Source organism: Mastomys coucha, unplaced genomic scaffold (genome assembly GCF_008632895.1).
Source record: "Mastomys coucha isolate ucsf_1 unplaced genomic scaffold, UCSF_Mcou_1 pScaffold20, whole genome shotgun sequence".
In the NCBI taxonomy this organism is placed as follows: Eukaryota; Metazoa; Chordata; class Mammalia; order Rodentia; family Muridae; genus Mastomys; species Mastomys coucha.
The window spans coordinates 18,598,377-18,618,906 of NW_022196903.1; the positions used below are offsets into that span (position 1 = coordinate 18,598,377).

A 20,530-nucleotide genomic window follows, 5' to 3' on the forward strand; every position below is an offset into this window, starting at 1 on the left:
ATCAAACAGGTGAATTTGATTGGTCTTTGTTAAAGAAGCCCCCAGTAATCTGACCTATAGGTTTGAGACTTGAGACTCACAGTTGAGTTTTAAAAATTAAATAATTCCAATCATTATCTTGTTACAAGAGGGCTTTCACATTATTCCCAAGAACTGAACTTCCTTGGCTCGATGAGCTTAGACGTACTCAGTTGTTCCAACAAACATCTGATTGACACTTGGATGTACTCCCCACAGACCACAGACTCATACAAATGCACCATAAGCAAAGGCACCGGGGGCACATGACTGAGCTATTAGCATATAATGCTGCTTGGGATTAAAAAGGAAAACTCATCTCAAAGATTCTGAAGTCTTTAACTTCTTTCCGGTTCAGTGCTGAGATTTGTTACTTGGAAGTTGTCTGACGTAGCTGGCCAGTTCTAAATGACTGGTTCTGAGTAATCTCTGAACAAGGATGGTGCGGATTGTATGTTGAGCTCCTCACACCATCTCACTGCACACAGACACCATACACAACGCATAGCATTTCAACAGACCATTTCCGTAGTTGCTTTGAGAGGGAAAGCACACTTCTCCCAGAGACATATGCAAGGTGGATGTGATTAATGTGGTGTGGGTGTTACTGATGTGATTAATGTGGTATGGGTGTTACTGATTAGAGAAATGGGTGGGAGACCTGAAAATGATATCATCAGATTAAGTTCATCAGTTACAGGGGTTCCCAGGGTTAAGGTCAGAGAATGGAATGTCCAATACATTGTGAAACACTGGTTTATATTCAGTTCTTCCCTGTGACAATTAAGTAACAGGTACTTAGTATGGCATTATGGGTCCTGGCATACTAAGCAGCAACTTGGAACACACATCTACCTTTTGACACAGGCCTCTATCATATCACTGGCCATTAGTTTAAGTCTCTGCTCTAAGTGGTGGGCAAATTCTTGTTCTGGCCAATGTAGGTCAAAGACAAACATTTGCAGCGCATCGAGTTTCCAAAACAGATCCTCGGATGTTGTTGAGCCATTGCTAGAAGAAAGAGGAAAAACAAAGAACACCATGAACTTCCACTGTTAACATTGTGGACCACACATCCACTGGTTTTCCTTTCTGGGATAACGCCATCAGTGAAGAATATACCACACACAGTCTTTCATGATCCAGTGTTTTCTTCAGTTAGCTTTCTAATTCTTCCTTTTAGCTTCTTAATGAGGTAAGCCACAAAGAAATAAATAAAAGAAATCAATGCAGTAGTAAGTTTTCACAAAGAGGACTAGCATGGGTACAAAGACTAAAGAAATCAAATTGTGCATATAAGGACTAATGTTTTAACATGCTTTACCAATTTTTAAGATAATGATGAAAACATAACATTTTCTCTTAAAGATTTGAAAAAGTGTTTTGTTCATGAAAATGTATATGCTAATACGTAGGAGTAGCCTTCCTCTTATCCATGCATCTATGCCTCTGTAGTCACTGAGACCGCCTATCTACAGGAGCACACAGGAGTCTTAGCACACAGGGAACTATAGGCTAGATAAGAAAGCAAACCTTTACTTCCAGTTTGAACTGCTTTGTGTTGCTTCTCTAGCTCATAATCAAAAACTAACATTAAAGAAATGGTCTAACCTAGAAATGGTATTTGAGATGCTCTGAAGTTAGATCAAAGCATACATCTTGAATTTCTGTGACTGAAAGTGAAGCCAGCATCCACTATGGTGATAAAATTCCTCTAGGAAACTATAATTTTACACCATGTATGGAGGTAATCTGTAGAAGAATTCATACATTATCTGAGCAAGGAATACTACTACTTTCCATGGGGTGAGCATCCAGCCAATAGGACGACAGATGTTTGAAAGTAAAACACTCCTACATTAGAACCCATTGAGACTCAACTGCAATATCAGAACAAAGCAGAAGCAAAAAGAAGAAAGCAGAAACTGAGCATTGTCTGATTTCTTCCTAGTGTTCTAACAACTGCTCCACATACACTGCACTAAATTTATATTCTTACTCTGCAAAAGAAAATGGAAGAATAAAACCCATGTATTACAAAGGCACACTGGAAATTTTAAAACAAATTATTTTAAACAACCACATTGTTTGGCGAAATATATCTTAATTAGCAAGCTTTAGAAAAATCACCTCTTGCCCTGGCTAATTAAAAGCTTGGTTTCTGCCCTGTACCTTGGCCTCAGAGTCTCAGCTCTATCTCCAATTTAAGTTGCTATCCCAGACCCATTCTGCCAGGAATTTCTCAGGATCTCCTGGTCTAGCTGAGTCCTCTTTGGATTTAAGTTCTCAAGGGACCAATCATGACAACACTGAATTTTACTGACTGATTGTCTGTGTACCTTAATGTGCACTGGACACAGCCTCAATAAGACCTGACAAGGCTATACTGACACTACTGTGAAAAACGTGTAAGGCAATGGCCTCTTTACATGTATCATATGTACAAGAAATACATAAAAACAATAAAAGGCTAGGCAGTCTACACCTCCCACCCCCATAGGGTGCAGTTAGAAGATCTGTGTTTTAATTGAATGTACTTGGCAAGAGGTAAATCTGCTTGATAAATGTTGGAGGAATGTAACTTTAAAAATGTGCATGATTTAGCAATACACCACCAACAAAAATTATCATCGAACCAAAAAAAATTTCATAGTCAAGGAAAAATTCTATTAAAATTTTTCTTATACAAAATGTGAGTTGTATCTTTATGGAGACCTGAATATGCTTTTCTTCTGCTTAATACTACATGAAAATTAGATACAATAAATGTGTTTAATTGGGAACTTAATTGGTATAACGAGTGTTTGTTATAATTGAATAGATGAGAAAATATAAATAGGTCTTCTCTGGAGTTGGTAGAGAAAACCTTACAACTTACTCTGCAACTTACTCTGAGACTTTTCATTTAAAGTTATTTCTAATCATGACCTAGTCCTAAAAATACTGCAGATTAAAGAATTCAAATATAAGTAATGAACCCCGATCTAATTCCCTAAGTCAGTAGAAATTTATCTTTATGACATTCATCTGCATAGCTAATGACAAGTACTACCACCCTGTTCCAAATGATGACTCTATATTCAGAGAGAAAGATGGGGAGGAATTGTCTGGGTTTTTCTTTAAAAAAATTTCTTAAGAATTTGCCAGTTAGTCACTTTGTGTAATCTGGAATCTAGCAGCTGAATCTTACAAAGTGAACTCCCTGTTGACAGATGTCAGTTGAGCTGGTGAATGCCCAGAGAAGTGGTAACTTGCTAAGGAAGTGGTACTGGGAAACAGTAGGTGTTTCTGCATCTCACCTGTATAGTCGTTCTTCACATGTTCCCCACACAGTCCCCACTGTATTTACCTGTTCTACTTATCACCTTTCAATAAAAAATATCAAATGTTGATACAAAAAAAAATTAGGAACCTGCTTATTCACTTGGAAAACACCAAACGGCAGATGATACTGGTCTAGTGGGAGGGACTAGAGGACCTGGGGGATGGGGACAGGATTATGAGACCACAGATGCCTCTAAGAGGATTCCTCAGAGGCGTTGGGGTCAAGATCATGGTTGAGGCTCATGGAGGTAAAGCTGAAAACAAGTAGATCCCCACCACCTAGCTATGCTACCTGGTCAAGGACATGAAGATCAAGAGATCTACCTATTCTCCCTGCCCACTAAGGCATCCTAGATTATTGGCTTTTTCCATGGCAGATCCCTAGAGGATGAGGTCCTAAAGCTCACGCCAGCACAGAGGCAGACTCTGGCTGGGCAGAGTTCAAGGTTCAAGGCTTTTGTCAGTATTGGGGTCTACAATGGGCGTGCTGGTCTTGGTGTGTGTTTGGTGCTTCATGGAGGTAGCTACTGCCATCTCAGGGGGCTATCATCTTGGCCAAGCTTTCTATTGTCCCTTTGTGGAGAGGCTACTGGGGAAACAAGACTGGAAAGCTCCACATTGTTCAGTGCAAGACGACAGTTCACTGTAGCTCTGTGCTGGTAAATTTCATCCTTGCCTCCAGAGGCACTGACATTGTCTCTGTTCCTGTGCCCAAGAAGCTACTGATAATGACCAGTATTGATGACTGCTACATATCAGCCAGGGGCTGCAATGTCACCCTTGGCAACCTTTCCAAGGCTAACTTTGATGCCATCTCTAAGACCTACAGGTATCTGACTCCTAACTTCTGAAAAGGGACTGTATTCCCTAGATCTCCTGATCAAGATTTCACTGACCATATTGTGAAAACCCACAGCAGAGACTCTTACAAAACCCAAAGCACCTGAAAGTAGGAGAAAAAAAAAGGAAACAGGAAGGGGACCGGCTGGGAGAGCAGGGGACAGGAAGGGTAGGGAAAGAAAATTAGAACACAGTATATGTGATATATGTGTGTGAGAGTTTCATAATAAAACCATCATTTTGTACAATAAACATACACTGACTTAAAATGTGAACCACGATAACATCATAACATTATGACTAATCATGGTCACTATGACAACAAAGAACCTAATAATCTTGCTAATGATCATGGTGATCAACTTGTAACACATATTTTTTATTTGCTTATGGCAATAAAGGCACCATTACCTACTTGTCATGATCCTGTCTTGATATTTACATCACTCTGTAAAGGATCTCAACAAGAGAAGGTTCGGGTTTCACACAATCTCCAAGCTAACAGAGTAACAAAATAGAGAACTAAACCATATGGGATAATACCCACAAATCATATTGCCCTAGTAAAATGTAGATGGAGAAAGAGTTAGAAGAGAGGAAATATTGTACAGAGGCCAAAATTAAAAATTTAGAAAGATTCCTTATTCCATGTAGGTAATTTTTGAGCACATACAGAAACAACTCTATGTATTCGAATGGCACAAAGAATTTCTCTCTAAGAAAAAGACTGACAAGATCCCAGTTGGTCATGCCAGTCCAGCAATGTTTAGTTTTGCATAATACCTGTGAAACACTTTTACAGGTTATCACTCTCTTTCTTGGTCTCATCCCATTTGTCTTCTTGGCTGCATATATTCAAGACTGAGAACAGACTTGGTGGTAGGGAGAGGAAAAGCTAGTTAAGTCTTTGAGTAGTTTGTTCTGTGGAAGCAGAATAAACTAAAGGGTATGAAGGGTCCCAAGGTCCAGTGAATCTGGATCAAAGTTTGCCTATCATGTTCTATGAGACCCTGAGTATTTCATTCTTTTATTAATTTACTTGTGAATGACAATTCTTTAACTGTGAAATGGAGACAGTGACACTTACCTTACAGAGTTGTTATAAGGATAAAATGAGATAAAGAACTTGGCACTGTACCTAGAACACAGCAAATTCTGAATATTCAGATAAATTCTCAGTATTTTTAATCTAATGTTTGTGCTAATTGATTTAATGTGAGGTCTTGTGCAAAAGGCCTTGTTGTATTTTTACATCTGTAAACTAACTTTATAACTTCATTAGATTTTTATGAGGCTCTGAGTTTTCAAAAGAGCAAAATTATAAATAACAATGGGAACAGCCAGCAACGATGATAACATAGAGTAGTAATTACCATTTATTGCACACCTAGAATGTTCTGGTAGTAGTTATAGAAAACTTAGGATGTGCCAGACACTTGGATGCAGTGTTTTTGTCTCTCTCCCACAAGATTATTTTATATTTGGAATCAATGATTCTTCAGTTGAAGAAAGTGAGGCTAAGAAAGATTTATTGTTCATAAGTTCATAAATCTTAAAGTCAGACATATTCAATTTTAGAGCCCCTTTCCCTAATGACAGTTAGTCAGTCAGTCAGTCAGTTAGTGTGTAGTAGGCAGGCTCACTACAACGTGGAGTCATTAAATATGCTTTATAATGGCATCAAGACTATCTTATAATTGCAAGGTATGTCAACCAAAGTAGGAAAGAAACAACGGAAGAATGTCCTAGCATCGGGAAAATATGAACAGTTGCTTCCCTGAAAGGTATAATTCTTCTTTAATGCTAAGACTATTATAAAAAGCAGAACACAATGAAATGATTGCAATCTTCTTGATGGTTTTCTTGATATACAATGTGAATTGTGTGAGCAGTAAGAAAGCTGAACTTACCACAATTGTCAAAATGAGAAACTTGGGTTTGTACTGCTTAGGGTAGACTTTATAACTTAGGGTTAAAAAAATGATATCTGCCACACAGAATAAACATAAGCAACATCAAATCAGTGTGAGTTTTTTCTTTCGATCTATCATTTATCATCCATATGCTAAGCTTAGCTCAGTTGCTTAAAATCTCAAACGAGTAAAGCCAAAGACAATATTCCTCCATCAACAATGATAGATGCCATGCACTAGGGATACATCTGCACAGGAAACAGCCAAGGCCATGCACTAGCTAACACAACACCAGGAAATAAGTGAGGGATACACACGTGGACTCATATAAAGAAGCCATCCACGGAGGAGAAGAAAAGCTAGGAATCTGTGGAAGATTAAGAGGCAGACTTGGAACTTTTGGAAGAGCTACATTGGGAAGACTGTTGGCGATATTCCTGTAAAGAAACAAACAACGTGGGAAGGGACCACCATAAGCAATAACCACAGATAGCTATAGGTAAAGTTATAAGGTCAGGACTGTGACAGATGCTCTGAGGGCACCAGGATACCTACTTGACAGGCTGCCACGTCTCCTGCTCAAAACCTCTGTGAATAGACTGGGCGATGGCAGACTCCATCAAGTCAACGTAGCGGACCACTAAGGGCACAAAGATCTCCTGCAAGTGCTTGTGGAATTTTCCATTACACAAAAGTGCTGAAACAGGCAAACAGAAACAGTGTTTGTCAGAGGGATAGTATCAGCTACTTGGGGAAAAAAATAGGTGGAAAAAAATTTTTTTTCTAAAATTGTCTCACATGGTAAAACTGATAGAATACAGATGATAATGGATTTTGCTCTTTATATTGAATATCATATCATGGAGATTACCTCAAAAGTATATTTAGCTTTTCATATATGCCTGTCAAAAACAAAAATAGATTATATTTCTGTAAAATGTTCTAAGCAGGTGGTATGCTTGTACATCCTAAGAGATTTAACACATTGGCACATGACCACTTACTGTAAATTCAAGGGAACTGCTGCCTCCACAGAAGGTCCTGACACATGTAAATGCAGCAATTAAGCACAGCCGGAATCCCCTTGCTAGGCTGTGTATCAGGAAAACGAATGCTAAACCTGTTCAACTGTACAGGTAAGCTTGACTGTATCTATGAACTACACTTCTGAATTCACTGGGGAGGGTGGCTGGGACCCTGGGAGTATCTACTCCAGTTCATGAATTTTTTAGTTATTTGGAGATTTGTTTTTGAGTGTTCAACTTAATTCGTTACTTTTTGTAGTTCTGCAGTTTGAACCCAGGGCTTTAGCATATTAGGTAAATGCTCTACCAATGACATATACTTCCAGGCCTAATACTTATGTATTTAAAAACAGTACATTACATTCTTTTTATTTTTCAGTTTTCAATTAGTCTGATAAATTAAGGTTAGGAATGCCCTTTGTAGAGTGACTATATAAATCTTTTTTTTTGTTTTGTTTTGTTTTTAATGTTTTCTCTCTTTTTCTTATTTATTTATGTATTATTGGATATTTTATTTATTTATATTTCAAATGTTATCCACTTTCTTGTTTCCCCTCTGCAACCCCCCTATCCCATCCTATCTCCCCCTGCTTTATGAGGGTGCTCCCCAATCCACTCACCTACTCCCACCTCACCACCCTGGCATTCCCCTACACTGGGGCATAGAGCCTTCACAGGACCAAGGGCCTTTCCTCCCACTGATGCCAATCAATGTCATCCTCTGCTACATATGTGGCCGGAGCCATGGGTCCCTCCATGTGTACTCTTTGGTTGGTGGCTTAGTCCCTGGGAGCTCTGGGGGGGGGGTCTGGTTGGTTGATAGTGTTGTTCTTCTTATGGGTTAAATCTCAAATTTAGTTGTACTTGATCGAGGACAGGGTATACCCATCACCTCCCAGAAACATGTTCTCCATACACAGATCACAATGTAACTAAAACTTTGGTCACAGCATGAGGTTAAGCCAGACCTAGAAAGAGCAGAGTCAGCAGGACAACACTTGGCAATGCTAAGACTGAACGATTTTCAATTTTTTTGATTAATCTTGCTGTAAATGTTTCTCCAGTGGATACATCCTAAACACATTTATGAATGCTTTATGTCTTACAGGTGAAAATACACACACACACACACACACATGTATACACACATATATATTTTTTCAGGGGTCATAAAAGACATATCCATGAGGTTTAAATTTAATCTAAATATCAGAAATGTTTCCCATGGGAGTTCAGTGGTGGAGGTGGTGGGGTTGCCAGGTGGAGAGAATACATAACATTTTTCAAGGGGATGTTCTACAAAGATAAGGTGTTCTACAATAATAAGGAACACAGTCAGGAAAGGAAGAGTGATTTTGGGGGCATCTAGGTTTTAGGGCATGGTGTGGAAGCTCACTGGATACAATAGCACAATTTATTATGATTATTTGTCAGTAAAAGAGTGACATGGTCCTCTTGGCAAAGGGAGGCAATTAATAAGAGCTAATAGGGGACCAGTGACAAGCTTTGGGTACAAGGTGACAATGGCTTTGATTAGGGTAGCAGAAGTGGAAGATGTTAAAAGAATAATCTCTCTTCAATTTCATTCACTTTTATGGATCTGAGTATCTACACATGTTGAGTGCTAACAAGTGTAACCTCTAGCAATCCAACAGTCTGGCCACACACTCAATATACCAGCTCCCTACATCATCTTCTCCATACAAAAGTGAACAGAAGTCTTAAGGTTTTAAGACTTTGACAATGTGCACAGCATTCACTCACGAGACGTGTATAGAGAATGCTCTCAATGTATTTCTGTGACTCTTAAGCTTGTAAAAGGATGGAGAAAAATGGACTCGTGAATGTGGAGTAGAAAGTAACAAGAGGTTCAGGACATGCAGTACTGATTTTACTCTAGTTCTCATATGGCTTAGTCTTTCCTTGTAGCAAAAACAAAACAAACAAAAACAAACAAACAAACAAAAACACCACACACATAAAAGCAAAACCAACCCCCCCCCCAAAAAAAAACAAAACAAAAAAAAAACCACACAAAAAAACAACCAAAGAAAACCAAAAACCAAATAAACAAAAGCAAACTTTTCTTGGTTTTAGTGCTCATCACATACACATGGGAACCTGACTTTGAATCCTTAGCATCTATGTAAAATGCTGGGCTCAATGGTGCACACCTGTAAATTCAATGCTAGGAGGCAGACAAAGGGGCATTTTGTGAGCTTGCCTGGCTGATCAGTCTAGGTAAATCTAGGAGCTCCAGGTTCAGTGGAAGACACTGTCTCAAGAAATAAGGTACACATCAATAGAGGCAGTCACATGTCATGGACCTCTGACTCCTGTGGTGCGCCGACACACACCAAAGAAATCTTTTCTTGCTTATCTACTTGCAAAAAAAAAAAAAAGGTTTTTATTCAAATGGGCAGAATTTAGCGATAAATGTCTTCTTATTGAGAAGACTAATGTTATCTTCATGAAGTTATCAGCCCATGGAAGGAAGATGCTTCATTTACTCCTAGAGACTCGAGTCACAGAACTGAAAGGTACTGTTATACAGTATAATTCAGTTGCCCTTCACCCAAATGTCACCTAAATAAAGATGCAAAGCTTTAAGGTAATATGTTCTTTTACCTGAAATGTCAAACCTAGTATGACCCAGGTAAGCAATGTAATGAAATCTTATTGGTTGTATCTTTGCTTAAGATCTCTCCTTCTCTGGATTTCTGAGTTTGAGGCCAGCCTGGTCTACAGAGTGAGTTCCAGGGCAGCCAGGTTTATACAGAGAAACCAAAAATAAAAACAAAACAAAACAAAAAGATCTCTCCTCTATATTGATGTTTTCGAAGTGTCAAGCACTGTGTTAAGTTGTATTGTACATTCCATTGTTTACCTATCACAAAAGCTGTAGGAGGAAAGAAATAGTTTTAATTATTAACAAAGAAGATAAAGTTTAGAGAGATTAGGAATTTACCTAAGGTCATTTAGTCATTAGGTAGTGGAACCAGTGTTGGACACTAAAGTAACATGTAACTCTCTATATTATAAAATCATTACTCTTTTAATTGGGTTACCATAAAATATTGGTTGTCTGTCCATTTACTCCTCCATCTGTCAACCAAAGATCAGTGCATTAATATCTTTTAAGACTTAGAAACACAGTGAATGCTTCATAAGCAAATTTGTATTCTGACAGTATCTTTATTAAAGCTAGAAAGTTTTATTACATTGTGTCACAGCAAAACTATGTGACTAAACTTTACTTCATATAGTATAGCATTAAAAAAAGGAGGAAGAAAGGAAGAAAGAAAGAAAGAAAGAAAGAGAGAAAGAAAGAAAGAAAAATAGAAAGAAAGAACTCTAGGTTCTCCATCTTGAGCATCTTATCCACTGTTAACATTTTACTTTACCAAGATTCTTACAATTATTACAACTCCTCCAAGTGAACCTGCAGTTCTTCAAATTAAAAGCTACTTTACAGAGAGATTAGGTGTTTTAGCAGTAAAGACACAGCTACAAAAAGGCAGAAATCTAAAATGATTTGATTCAATGTTGCTACTAGACATTGCAATGATTGTTACTAAGATTAAGTAATGGTTGACTCAAAGGTGCATCTAGCAAGTGTTGTCTGTAAATATATTCTGGAATTACTGCATTCATTTTCTTGTTTTGATCTGCATTTTTTGTTTTTGTTATCTTTCCCTTTTATAAAGAGAGAGAAATAACTTGGAGGTGAGTGGATAGGTAGGGACGTGAAGAGGCTCTTGTAGTGGGGGAGGAGAAAGAATATGATCAAAAAATGTATAAAAAAAGCTTTAATAAATTAAAATATATTAAAATAAACAAACTATTACTTTAAATTCCTCAATTTCTTTATTCCAACATTAGAGTAAAAGTAGAGACTTTATATCTCACCTGTACACAAACACCACAGAGGTGGGTACCACAAGCCTTTTATCCCCTCCCTAGACTGTACTCAATGACAGCTATATAGCCGATTGAAGCCAGTATAACCTTCACATTTTGGATGAAATATATGTTACTAGATGATGCTGTCATGATAGATTCTATGAATGATGCATAAATCCAAGATTTGGCTACTAACTTTTCTACTGGATATGAATAGCTCTTATTTCAATGAATGTGGCACAAAAATGTTTTTTTTTTCTGATCAATTATTACTACTAGCGATGTGATTATTTCATGCATATTTTTGAGAAACTGTAGGTTATCTATACCTTTTATGAATTTCTATAACATATAATTAATTTTGGCTAAAAGTTTCCTCCAATTTCATTTCAGCTTAAGACTTGCCTTTGATTTTTCTGTAGTGCTGGGAATTGAATCCACCATCTGGGTACTTGCTTTACCAATCTGATATACTTCTTGCCTTCCTTTTTGATTTTTTAAATAATCACATTTAAATAATCAAGAAAATAATATTTGAATAATAAAGAAAAACTGACATAATGTTTATACTTAGAGAGAGAGAGCAGGAGAAAGAAAGAGGGAGAGAGAGAGAGAGAGAGGGAAGGAGGAAAAGAGGGTAGTGAGGGAAGATGGGAAGGGAAGGAGAGGCAGAGAAGAAAATAGAAAGCACATGTACTATGGGAAGGAAAAAGCAGGATGAAAGGAGAGCAGAGGAGGAACTGGGATAGCATACTAGTGTGGGAGGGCAAAGCTACAGAAATTCACACCTGTCTGTCAATGTGTGCTCTTTCCTGCTTGCCCATATGCCAGCTTTCACCCTACTTCTATACAGACAAAAGCCCCTCTTAGAGTTAGCCTGAGGCATCAGGAGTCTTCTCTCTGTGGCTATGATTTGATGCTGTCACCAGTCTAATTCATGGTTTTACAAGACACCACCGCAATGCTGCATTGGAAAGGGAAAGTTTTCAATCTGGCTTCATCTAAGAAGGTTTCCTTCTTTCTTATTTATCTAACTGTGTGGCTCTGGCTTACTGGCCTGGTACCCTCCACGTTGACCAGGCTGGCCTCAAACGAATGGCAGCATGTCTCAGGTACTTCTCCCAGAGTCAAGATTATTTTTGACAATGTCTTCCAGATGTGGGAGTGTAGTGGATTGCCCTGGAATCTTAAGAACTGGCTCTAGCAACCTAAGTGGACGTTCAACACCTATTCTGCTGATCAAAATAACCATTCCTCACCCAAAGATTCCTTGTACCCAAATACCACCTTGCTAGAAAACGAAGGAACATGTATTTATGAAGTCTTATGGAACAAGTAGAAATGACAGAAAAGAAAGCAAAAAGGCTTAAATAAAGCAAAACGCAGGATGCAGTAAGCCTAATTAGTTTGAACAACTCCAACAACTAATAAATAAAAAGTACTTGACATAGGCTTTTAATAGTAATATTTCAACACACTTTACACTATGATCCAATTAATAAAAATTACTGAGACAATGATTACTGGGTAAAATGAGTAGGCAAATGAAAGTATTCATGTATTGTTTACAGGGTAAACATATGCTGCTCTCTCCTGAACTATATAATCTGCTTCTATGTTGCTGCACTGCCTTTCAATTAGTTTGCATTAGTGGATTACTGGTAAGAGTGATTATCCTCCCTCAAATTCTAATTAGGTATTATAAGTAAAAGAGTAATTCATGGCCAGCAAAACAAAGCAAGTACCACCAACCACAAGACAAACCAACAGACTTTGCTCTGAGACAATTATTCAAGGGGGATACACATTCTATCGGTTTGTAATAAAGCAAGCATAGTGGATTAAGATATAAAATTAACAGTAACTCTACTTGTTGACCTATACACAGAACAAAGACAAGCAGCATAGGAAACCTGAGTCAGGATTTCAGGAGGAAAGCCAGGAAAGTTGTGGCTGACAGCAATGTTGTGAAAAAGGAAAGCCTCAAATCAAACAAAGACCTTGGAGACCTACCAGCCAAGAGCCTGCATGTTAGATGCACACCTGATAAATGTCTGCTTTATGCATATCACTTTCTAGGGAAAGCTTTGATAGCACCCTATTCAATTTAAGAAGAAAACACATGGATTTTACTAATCTTTCATTTAAATTTTAATACATGTATTTGCTTACTTGTGTGTATTAAGAGAGTGTACATTACATGATGTGTGTGTGTGTGTATAAATAAAAGGATAGCTTGTTGGAGCCAATTCTCTCCTTTCACCATGTGAGTCTTTTTGAGGATTGAACTCAAGTTATTCAGGCTTGGCTGAAAGTGCCTTTACTCAATGAGCCATCTTGCCAGCCTCAATCAGTTAAAATTTTGAAAAGTAATTTTATAGTTTACTAATATTTAACTCATATCATAACTATAAGAGTAAGTTCCTAGAGTCATACTCAATTATCCTTTTCCTCTCAAGGCACTTGTTAAAAGACAATCGGACGTATGTATGTATGTCTGCATGTATAATGTATGTACATATTATTACATAAACAGAGGTAACGGGAAACTGAGATGTTACAGTGTTTCTCACTTTGGGAACAAGAAAAATGAATATATCTAGCATATATATAGAAACAATCAATATAACAAATCTGTTTATAATTATAATGAAAAATTTCAGAGGACAGAACAGAGACTAAACTGTGTATGTCACAGCAATCTGTCATTATAATTAGTAACATAGAAATGTCCCTACTTGCTACTAGATTTCAGGCTTTTTCTTAAAGACAGGAATTATTTCTTATCCACATTTTTGTTTTGTTTTGTTTCCTATAGGTTTTATTCAGGCAAAACTCAGTATGAATTTTAACCAAAGCTCAGAGAAACAGTTCCTCATGATCCAGCAGTCCTCAGGCTGGCTTTATAGGATCATGTAGCAACTGCCCAGCATTCTGCTATCTGCAGTCATGGCCTGTCATACCTTTTCCCTTAATGGGAGCAAGTGAGTGCGGCTGTATCATGATCAGTGTCAGCTAAGCCTGGGGTTTTGAGGTTCAGAAGCAGAATTCATAGATGCTTCTGTAAGTCTTTTGTGAGGGACAAAGACACCAATCAAAACAGGATGTTTTCTTTAAGAAGTAAATTCTAGGCAAAGAGAATGAAGATTGAAAGTGGTTTTACACTTGGGAGGCAGAGGCAGGTAGGTTTCTGATTTTGAAGCCAGCCTGGTCTACGGAGTGAGTTCCAGGGCAGCCAGGGCTACACAGAGAAACCCTGTCTTGAAAAACAAAACAAACAAACAAAAAAAGTGGTTTTAAAATGCTACATTATATACAGAAACTAGAGTTCTGTGGAATTCCATTGATGGAAAATGCTTCTGTCGACTGATTTTTATAATTCTTCTATTATTCTGTGGAGGAGAACAAGTTCTGTTGTATAAGTTAAAATTTATTAATCTATAGGAATCAGAGTTAAATACATTTTCCTATTGGGTGGTCATCCTGTCATTTGTAGAGTAGCTGTCTATGATGCTGCCGGCATGCAGCCTCAGTATAATGCAGAATTTATACTCTTTCTGCATTGTTCTCAGTGTATGTATACAGATCTCTCTATAAACACTGCTTCGTGGATTTCAGACATACCGCTCATTTAAGCACTGGGGGTGGAAGAACATGCAGGTGCCAGGCCTTCATATTTCAAAGCCTGCAGATTAACCTAATATACAATATGGTGACCTAACAGCTCTTCAATTTGAAAGAAATCTGAAAAATAATCTCTGATACAGCCGAAGTGTGAGAGGAACCCAGCGGGATTTCCACCTCTTCATTTCTTAATGAGTTTTTTGATAATGAGAGGTGACTTTGCCAGTCACTCTGGGCTCTATTATGGCTAATTTGACTCCTCTTCACTCTCCTTGTTAATTATTAACACTAGCCTTTTTATCCTCATGAGACCACATTCCAATTTTTTCCTTTTTCGATTTTTTTTTTATGAGCCCATCTTTATGGAGGTGAAAGTCTTGGGGAACAGGTTTTCACTTAGCGTAGAGCCTGAACATTTATTATTCCTTTAGGTGGAGACGCTGTGACATTGATTACATAAGCACGGGTGTTCCTTGTGCTGGCTTTAATGTGCTAGCAATGTGAAAAGGCTGTTAATTAAGGAAGAAGCACCATGGTATTTTTCACTTGGGAATCATTTCCCCATAGAATGGTCATTTGCCACTTGCTAGCATATCCACAGATTAAAAGGTGACTAGCTGCAAGGGCCTGCCTTTCAGGCGTGCTGAAAGAAATGATCAGTGCCATTTGTAGATGGCTTTCACTTCTCAGGAGTGGCCACTGGCCACATCTATTCTCCGCAGGACAACTGCGGAAAATGCTATGCAAGAGTAGACTCTATTTGAAGGTGCTTTATAGACATTCAGTTATCATCTAACTAACATGTTAATTGCTTCATTATGAAAACATTCCTCTTCAACATTTAATACATCTCTTTCAAAAGTGTTTTTCCTCAGATGGCTCTTAAAGTAATTATCTCTAGTTGGGGGAGCAGGCGGGGACACAGAGGCAGCATGCAAGGCAAGCAGAGGCTCAGACATTTTTGGCCAGGAAGGGAGCCCAAGTTTGTTTACCTCACCAGCCTTGCTCTGGGAATCATGGGCGAGGCCAGGAGGGTGGGAGGGGTGGGGACAGTTACTAAAAGCAGGATGCAGCTGGCACTCTTCCCTTGAGGAAAGCCACATCTCACCGCCAAGTGCTCTCCAAGCTCCAAAGTGCTCTAATCATTCTAACTGCCGGGGAAGACACACACCTCAGACACCATGTCTCCTTAAAAGAGAAACTAGATTTGAGGTCTTTGCCCCCTTCCTCTCCTAATTTCCCTGTGGAAATCTTGTCACTAATTTCCCCTAGAAATCTTGCCACAGATGCTTCTTAACACGTAAGCTAAGATAACCTCTTGCTTTATCTAACCGTCTCTGTATTTGATAACCATTGCTGTCCTTCTGTCCTGATAACTCAGTGCCCTATAAACATTTCCTGAGTTAAAATCAAAAGCTTGGGGAATCATGGAAAGTATACGACTGTTGCATGAATGTTCTCAGAATATGCTTTGTTACTCTGGAATGAAGCTGGACTGGTTATGAAGTGATCTCACCCCCACCCCCACCTCCATCCCCAATTCCCTGTGGGCAAAGCCCTGCTCAGGTTCACTGCCTTCACCAGCTTAGTTTCCTCAGGAGGAAAAGCAAGAGTCCTTACTTAGGATCCCCTCTACAGGCCAAAAGATAAAGAGTTCACGAGGATTTTAATACAAAATGATGGTCAATAACTTATGGGGACATCTGAAGCGATGAGTACAAGCTGTCCACCTATAAAGTATAATTAATAATTGGTATCTCATCTTGAATGGAATTAGTCATTTTAAATTTTGGAAAAGAAAGTGTGAGATTAATCATTTATTAGTCATGCTTCATGATCATTGAAAATCCTCAGCAATTAGCAGTGCGCTGTCTGCAGCACATACCTCCCCCCATACACAACCATCTTTATAAGGAAGCACCATTATTCTGCAAATTATCACCCATCCAAGACTAACCACTCAGAGCTCTCTGTTGCTAGTGTTCCTGGATAGTTTACGTTGCAGATAATTGGGATTTGGACAATAACTCTAATTGGGTCAATATGGGAAACATTGCTATAGCGTGCCTGTTATGCAAATCTCCTTTTCAAGGGGGGCAAAAGGGAAGCCAATGATTTCCTATACATTTCAAAATGCAACAACAGTTTGAGGGCAGTTTAGGTTAACATTAAATAAATATTTAAATAGACTTCACCAAATCGCTATCGAGGGAGTATAATAAAAAACCACATGATTATTTTTACAATTGTCTTCATTATCATCAAAAGGGACAGTAATAACTAGGATGAAAGTATGTTTTATCAACTGCTGAAAAATTATTTAGTGACCTTACTTGTGAAACAAAACTTGTGAGTTTGGGATGAAAGTTATTCTTTCTCCCTCAATTCCCCAGGCTGCACCAATCTCCCAGTACCAAAAGGAAATTATGGCACAGGGGAACTTTTTATTTACATCACTACATGAAGGAGCTGTTTTTCTCAGAAATAATTGATGTTTTCTAAAAACCTGTTAATCACTGTAAAATCCAAGCCAAGATAAAGATACCCTCAGTTTTGACAGGGCCCCAAAGAGGTCTCTAATAAATGCTTCTTTATTGATCTCGGACTGCACAATAAAATAAGCACAAAATAGTCACCATATACACGAAACAGCAGTTAATACAAAGGAGACACTACAAAATAGGAGTGGGATAGGAAACTGTCATGCACTAAATATTTGTGAATCTACCTGAAAAATTAAAATCTTGTGGTTCTCTTGGGTCTTAAGAGATGGTTCAGTAGTTAAAATCACTTATTATTCTACAGAACACCCATATTTGGATCTCAGGACCCACAACTGCCTATAACTCTAATTCTAAATCTGATGCCCTCTTCTGGCCTCTGTTGCTCATGGTATACATGTGGTATACATACATATAACATATGTACACACACACACATATATAAAATAAAGATAAAAAAATATAGTTCTCCCTGGTCCAAAGAGATATACATGGTATGTACTCACTGATAAGTGGATATTAACCAAGAAGTTCAGAATATCCATGATATAACTCACAGACCATATGAAACTTAACAAGAAGGAAGGCCCAAGTGTGGATACTTCAATCCCACTTAGAAAGAGAGAACAAAATAATCATGGGAGGCAGAGGGAAGGAGGGGACTGGGTGGGAGAGGAGAGGGGGAGGAACAAAAGGTGGGAGCAGAATCATGTATGGGGGAGAGAGGAGAAAAGCTCAGAGGGCCAGAAGAATGAATAGAAATAAGCAGCAGGGTCGGATGGGGCAGAGGGGAAACTCTAGAAAGTCCCAGACACCAGGGATGCGAGAGGCTCCCATGATCTAATTAGACAAAAAACGCCCAACAGTGGGGAAATGGAACCTGAAGAGACCACCCCAAGTAGATAGACATGGCTCCCCAGTTGAGGGATGGAGCCACCCACCCATCTTAACATTTTTGACCCAGAATTGTCCCTGTTTAAAGGAAATGCAGGGACAAAAATGGAGCAGAGACTGAATGAAAGGCCATCCAGAGACTGCCCCAACTTAGGACACATCCCATATGTAGGCACTAATCCCTGACACTATTGCTGATGTCATGTTGTGCTTGCTGACAGAAGTCTGGCATGGCTGTCCTCTGAGAGGCTCTGCCAGCATCTGACTGAGACAGATGCGATCCTTACAGCCAACCATTAGACTGAGTCTAGGGACCCCGGTGGGAGAGTTAGAAGAAGGACTGAAAGAGCTAAATTGCAACTCCACAGGAAGAACAAGAGTATCAACTAACTGGACCCCTCAGAACTATCGGGGACTACCAACCAGAGAGCATACATGGGCTGGTCTATGGGCCCTGCTACATATATAGCAGAGGACTTCCTGTCTGGCCTCAGTGAGAGGGGATTACTTGGTAATGCTTGAGGCATGAGGTGGAAGTGGGTGGGTGGGTTGGGGAGAACTCTCTTAGAGGCAAAATGGAGAGAGCATAGGGTGAGGAGTTCATGGAGGTGGGACTGAGAAGAGGGATAACATTTGAAATGTAAATAATGACATAATTAAAAAAATTGTGGTTACTTCACAAATTTATACTTGAAAATAAACAAATATTTCTCAAAGATAAATATTAAAAATATTAAAACATTAATGTGCTTTGTGAAAACTCAAAATAAATTTCAAGACATCTACAATGTATTTTATTTCCTATATGAAAAATCCTAGTAGTTTTCATAACTTAAATATGACTTATCATCTTTACTGTTTGAATGTGAATATTAACAAACTCCTCCTTTTGAATAATCTCCAAAACAGGAAATAAAGTTAGTTCTTCAAGTGTATATGCCTGTTTATTAATGTGCAGGTAGAGGTTGTGACAGGGTCAGTCTCCTCAGGAACTGCTCACATTGCTGTCTGTGACACTGTTACTTACTGGTCAGTGAGCCAACTGCTTCCTTCTCTCCAACATTGGGATTACAGAGCAGAGCACCATGCCTGCTTTCCCATGCTATTGGCTTGAACTCAGTTCCTTGCCTTATGAAATCCTGATTATTCTTGTGTTTTTGTTCAAATAGAGGAAGCCATTTTTAAAAAGATGTCTATACCTGTTTACCCCTGAATTAGTACATGCGCTTATTATGTTCTATGTATCTTAAGATACTGTTAAGAAAAAGACATACATTTTGTCAGCAGAATGGGAATAAAGATAGGTAACCAAGACAAGGAGGGCATCCAGAGCTTCTCTCTGGTAGGAAGGAAAAGAAATGGCCTTTCTGAACTGGCTGTGGCTGACGTACAGAATAAATGATTCAATATGGACAATTAAATATATCAGGCTCTCCTGAGCACAGGCACTGTGGCTGAATCTGAACTAGGAATTGTCCTTCCGTTCTTTGGCTTCATCACATATACCGTTTGGAAATTATATGAACCTGGCTAGAATGGCTCAGACAACAGAAGTACTGAGGGCTGGAGTTACAGATGGAAAGCCTACAGTATCCTTGATATCCACTTAGCATCTATTACACGAGAGTCTTCACTCTGTTTACCCTCAGCGTGACTGACACTGTAAATGTAATTACCGTGATGCTGTAAGAGTAATTAACATTCTCCTTCTGTAAGTAAAGACCTTTTAGCTCAGAGAGGTTAAACTACTGTCAAAGGTCAAGTGGCAGAGATGAGACTGTGTGGGACTCAAGCCCATGCTGCTAAGTACTCTAATAGGATGCCTTTCTTACTAGAACAGGTGTTCTCAGTCTGGCTCAGATCTGAAATGTGGGATAGACCTGGGGAGTACAGCACCACACATTCAAACCTATGTGAATTTCTTTCCCAGTTTAAGAAGGTAGACAAAGAGATAATAACCAAAGAGATAGATACCTGGCTCTAGCAATGAACAAAACCAAAGAATAATTAAACAAAATTAAAACTACAATTGCAGAGACCTAGATTTTAATTTTAAAACAAAAGGAATGTAACAGTGGTATGGATTTACATATAGACAAAAAATACATTTAAGTTCATTTTTTGAAGACAACAAAGAGGGCTTGAGTGGAGGTGTGTGGTGGAGACAGGGTCTGAAGGAACATTCACTGTCACTGAAATCCCTAGGATCTGGGAGTGACACCATGGCTGCCAAGAGTCTAATTTAAATCTACCCTACTCACTGGTCAACATACTGGACTCTGGTGTTAATATAATGGTAAGATAGCACATATGGTCAAAATAAAATACAGGAAGTGTGTTGATTGAGATGAAAGTAAGAGACAGCCTGCAAAATCACTGGGCACCTTGGGAGGGAAGTCATTTTAAATAAACAAATCACATCATTACAGAGCAGAGAGAGAGAGAGAGAGAGAGAGAGAGAGAGAGAGAGAGAGAGAGAGAGAGAGAG

General features: G+C 38.6%; 1 protein-coding gene across 24 annotated transcripts in view; it reads right to left on the reverse strand.

Annotated features, from left to right (window-relative positions):
- The window catches only part of Cadps2 (calcium dependent secretion activator 2), a 529,581-nt gene that overhangs the window by 60,910 nt on the left and 448,141 nt on the right, over positions 1-20,530 (reverse strand). For 15 of the 24 annotated variants that reach the window (XM_031381275.1, XM_031381279.1, XM_031381271.1 and 12 more), the window contains 3 exons: positions 6,651-6,792; positions 6,413-6,532; positions 874-1,029 (listed from right to left, as the gene is read on the reverse strand). In XM_031381275.1, coding sequence (XP_031237135.1) covers positions 874-1,029; positions 6,413-6,532; positions 6,651-6,792 — 418 coding nt within the window. The remainder of the gene's footprint in view (positions 1-873; positions 1,030-6,412; positions 6,533-6,650; positions 6,793-20,530) is intronic. The other 9 variants (XM_031381287.1, XM_031381283.1, XM_031381289.1 and 6 more) reach the window with 1 other exon arrangement.